This window comes from Lolium rigidum, chromosome 7, assembly GCF_022539505.1.
Source record: "Lolium rigidum isolate FL_2022 chromosome 7, APGP_CSIRO_Lrig_0.1, whole genome shotgun sequence".
NCBI classification, from domain to species: Eukaryota; Viridiplantae; Streptophyta; class Magnoliopsida; order Poales; family Poaceae; genus Lolium; species Lolium rigidum.
In genome coordinates, this window is record NC_061514.1 from 42,432,596 (window position 1) to 42,436,672 (window position 4,077).

General features: G+C 49.2%; 1 protein-coding gene across 1 annotated transcript; it reads right to left on the minus strand.

Moving 5' to 3' along the window:
• Positions 1-2,383: 2,383 nt before the first annotated feature.
• LOC124673992 lies at positions 2,384-3,157 on the minus strand. The gene has a single exon (XM_047210035.1). It carries the CDS (start codon positions 3,155-3,157, stop codon positions 2,384-2,386), a length of 774 nt encoding a protein of 257 aa, XP_047065991.1.
• Positions 3,158-4,077: the final 920 nt, after the last annotated feature.

The window sequence follows — 4,077 nt, forward strand, 5'->3', positions numbered from 1 at the left end:
TTTTTTTTTTGCCTAAACGAGACTATTTTTTTTATGATCGAGCAAACTGTGTAAAGCATAAGAAGGACTGATGCAAAATCTCGGCACATTAATATTTTATACCATCTTAAGCATAATCACTTTGTACAATGGTAATAGCAACGAAGTAGAACCTACAAACCTACCGATAATGAAGTTCCTATTGGAGATGGGTGCTATATGGCTTTCTGGTCTGACCTTTGGCTTGGAGACACTCCCCTCCAAGACCGTTTCCCTAACATCTTCTCCCACTTCACTCGCATTCATATCAGTGTCCACGCGGCTTTCTCCTCTAGCTTCTGCGACACCCTTGGACCGTGCCCGTCGCAGGCTGCTGAGAACGACCTCCGTGCCCTTGCTAACGAGTTGAGCTCGATGCTTTTACGCCATGATACTCCGGATGTCTGTATGTGCCGCCTCACTAACAAAAAGCTCTCGAACAAAAGCTTTCATTCCAATTTTTTCAGGCTGCTACAGATTGATGAAGTGGCGTGTAAGGTCTCGAGGAGTGCTGCCCCTCTAAGGTGCAAAATTTTCTGTTGGCTGGTTGGGAAGAGGCGCCTCCCCACCAACGAACGGTGCTTCAGGCACCACGTCGCCGCTGATGCTACCTGCCTCTCATGCCCCCTCGACGAAGATACGAACCACCTTCTCCTCCCGTTCCCCAAGGCGCGGGAAATTTGGTGTTTATTCCACCACGACTTCGACGGAATGGGGCTATCCAGCCTCGCGGACCTCTGGACCTCGCGGTGCCGAAGCTATGAAGAAACCACCATCAACACCGCCATTGCGTGGAATATCTGGAAGAGAAGAAACGCCCGTACTTTCAATGGCGTGGAAGAAGACATTACTTTAGTTGTTCGCCGATGCCTTGCAAATGTTAGACTTTGGGCTCATAGATATACCACCCCTTCCTCTCCTCTGTTCTTAATAATTGATGTAATGGGTACGACCCGCCCTGAGAGTATCCCCCCTAATCCCTCTCTATCCTCTAAAAACTGTAAAATGCTCCCCATGTACTCACTTGTGAGCTTTCGTTTATAAAGTGTCCAGGCTAGCGTAAGCCCGCCGTAGGCAGAGTAAAAAATAAATAAAATCTAAAAGTATCTTGCAATGGCAAAGCTCAACCTTTATTTTAACTTTTTTAAGTTTCACCAAATTAAGATTTTCGAATATCCCTCGTTCGATGTAGCACACCATCAAATCATTAAGCCACCGTCGGACATTTTGCTAGGCAACTCTATCTTGGTAATTCTCTCTCAAGAGAAAAACTATGTCTTGGTAATCTTCATAGGTGAGAAGGCCGGTCTTCATTAAACCGATGATCAAACCCAGAGACAATAGAGTCTATAGCACGATAAAAAATAATCAATGGTGACATGTTTATTTTCCTCCTTTTCTTGTTTTACCATATTTTGTTACCATGGTATCCATACTTGAGATTATGATGTTATTTTCAATGCGAAATGATTGAGTAACTAGTCTATGGGCACTAGCAAACTAAGGACTAACATTTTGAGAGCTGTGTATTTTGCACATGCGTGCATATGCTCCCTTTATTTTGAAATGCATATTAGACACATTTTGAAATGTTAAAAAAATAAAACAAAAAATTCGCATATACATCTTCACGTGCTACGTGCTACATGCTCATAAAATCGTTTTATGAAAATTCAACTTGTCGTGTAGTGTGTGTAAAAAATATAAAATTCTGCTAAAAAAGAGTTTTCACAATAATTGTTTTCTCTTTTTTACATAGATCACAAAAATTATCGGTTTTTCGTGAAACTTGTCAAATGCACATATATCGTGAAGACGTAGATGTAGAATTTTTTATCAAACTTTTTTTGACACTTGAAAATATAATTTTGTGTTAAGAGAGCATATGCACCCTGGAGCCAAATTAAGTTTCCAATGTTTGTTTCAGAGTTAGCTACACACCTACACTCATTGCCCCCGGTCAGGAAACAGTTTTGGTGGGATTGGATGCCAAAGCCTGCTGACAAAGGAGCAACGCCTCTGATCGAGTACCAGAACGGCTCCCTACTGTATCGGTCCTCGGACTCTGAACGACTGACAAGGGTTCAGCAGAAAAACTATTGAGGTCTGAACAATGCAAGACTTTAATCTTCGCTGGAGCTAGTATTCCAGGGAATGGTACGAGCACTACTCTGATTCAGAAATTAATCCGACCAGAAGAACGCATGTGCTTCCTGGCGCTGAGAAATAATCTGGAAAGTCTAGCAAAAACCGAACAGGGCAGAAGATGGAGAGATGATTGAACCATGACAAAGTAATGTATCAAATCAGGTTCTACTTCTAGCTAGCAATCACAACACACAAAAGATGTTTGTTACTCGAACGGCTACGAAGAGAAGAATCGCGTGGTGAAGTTGGACGACGAGGAGGAGGCCCGGTTGGCGTCGGTGGCGACCGTCCCGGGCCATAGAGTCACCGGCGGCCGGCCATCGTAGAAGCCCGCCGCCATGGGCGGAGGGCACGCCAGCACGCCCAGCGGCGGAAGCTTCCTCATCATGGACAGCGGCGGCGAGAAAGCCCCATCTTCCTCTGTAATCCCATTCGGGGACGGCGATGCGTCAGGCGTGTCGAACGGCGTGTCTTCTTCGTACCCGCCCGGGGCGGCGGTGGCGCCCCGCTCGTACACGGGGTTGGAGATGCGCAGGAAGCCGTCGCTGTACGCGGAGGAGGAGGACTCGCAGGCGGTGGGCTCGGACCGCGGCGGCGACGGCGACGGCGAGGAGCGGCGCGCGGGAGACCACTTCCACACGGCGGCCTCCAGCTTGGGGATGGCGAGGAGGAGGTCCTTGCGGGTGGGCGCGCACATGACGCCGTGCGCGTAGTAGAAGGGCGGGGTGCTGGAGAGCGCCTCGTGCGTCGCCGTCGTGGTGGTGGTGGCCACCGACGCGTCGTCGGCGGTGTGCGGCAGGGACGACGCCGGGACGCCAAGCTTCGGCCTCTTGTGCGGCGCCATCTCGGCCGCGCGGAGGCGGCGGCGTCGGAGGTGGGAGCAGAAGAGGTCGGCGAGGAGGAGGACGACGATGGTGAGGAAGACGGCCAGGCTGAGCGCCACCATGATGCACACCCCCACTGTCAGCTTCGACATGCCGTCGGTGAACATCACGGCCTCCGCGCCCTCGGCTCGCTCGCGGCGCCGCGCTTGCCAAGACTCGATGGTCAAGTGGAGTGGAGTGGCTACTGGAGAGTGTGCGTGGGCTGTACCTGCAACAAGCCAACATGTGTAGTGGTCACTGGTCACTGATCACTTGGTGGCAACAAAATACTCTCTCGCTTAGAGCAGCTAGCTAGAGTAGCTAATTCGACTCTCATTTGTCTAATCTAAGTTATCTAGTTTAATCGTACCTGTTTGTCTCGTAATGATCAACTGCCGTTGCCATCACCGAGGTGAGTTAGTACTTCCAAAAGCTATGGCCTAGTACACTTAGCACCATAGACAATGTCACAATGGTGTTCTTGTGTTCAGAAACCACGATGTAGCTGAACCCTTTCGGTGGTAAAGGGGCCCGTGCACGGTGTAGGGTAGATTGTCAGTGGAGTACAAGGTGATTCTGCGAGGTGAGCTGCGGAAAGCGTGCGTAATGGTTGCGTTAATCGGTGCCTGATCATTGGGCGTAGAGAAAGGAGGAGACGGGGGTGGTTTTGGCGGGAGGTCTGCGATCTGTTGCAGGTGCGAATCCAAAGATTTTGTGGTCTATTTGTGCTCTGATATGCTACACGAGCACGAGTCGCTTTTTCATCATTAGAGGGGATGAGACCATTGACCGTAGCCGTGTCCCTACCGCATGACTGTCATTTGTAAAGTTATAGCCTATCCTCTCAGCTCAAATGTGTATAGTCAATCTTCAAACATGCAGCTTTTCATATTTGCCAGAGCCCTAAACTTTGTGACAGGGAAAACTACCTACTCCTTTTTTTTAAGGGCATCTCCAGCAGGCTGACCCAAAAGCGGGACCTAAACGGTATTGTTACTGTCTGTTTGGGTTGGTTAGCGGACAAGATGCGTCTTGCGGTTCGGCTGGC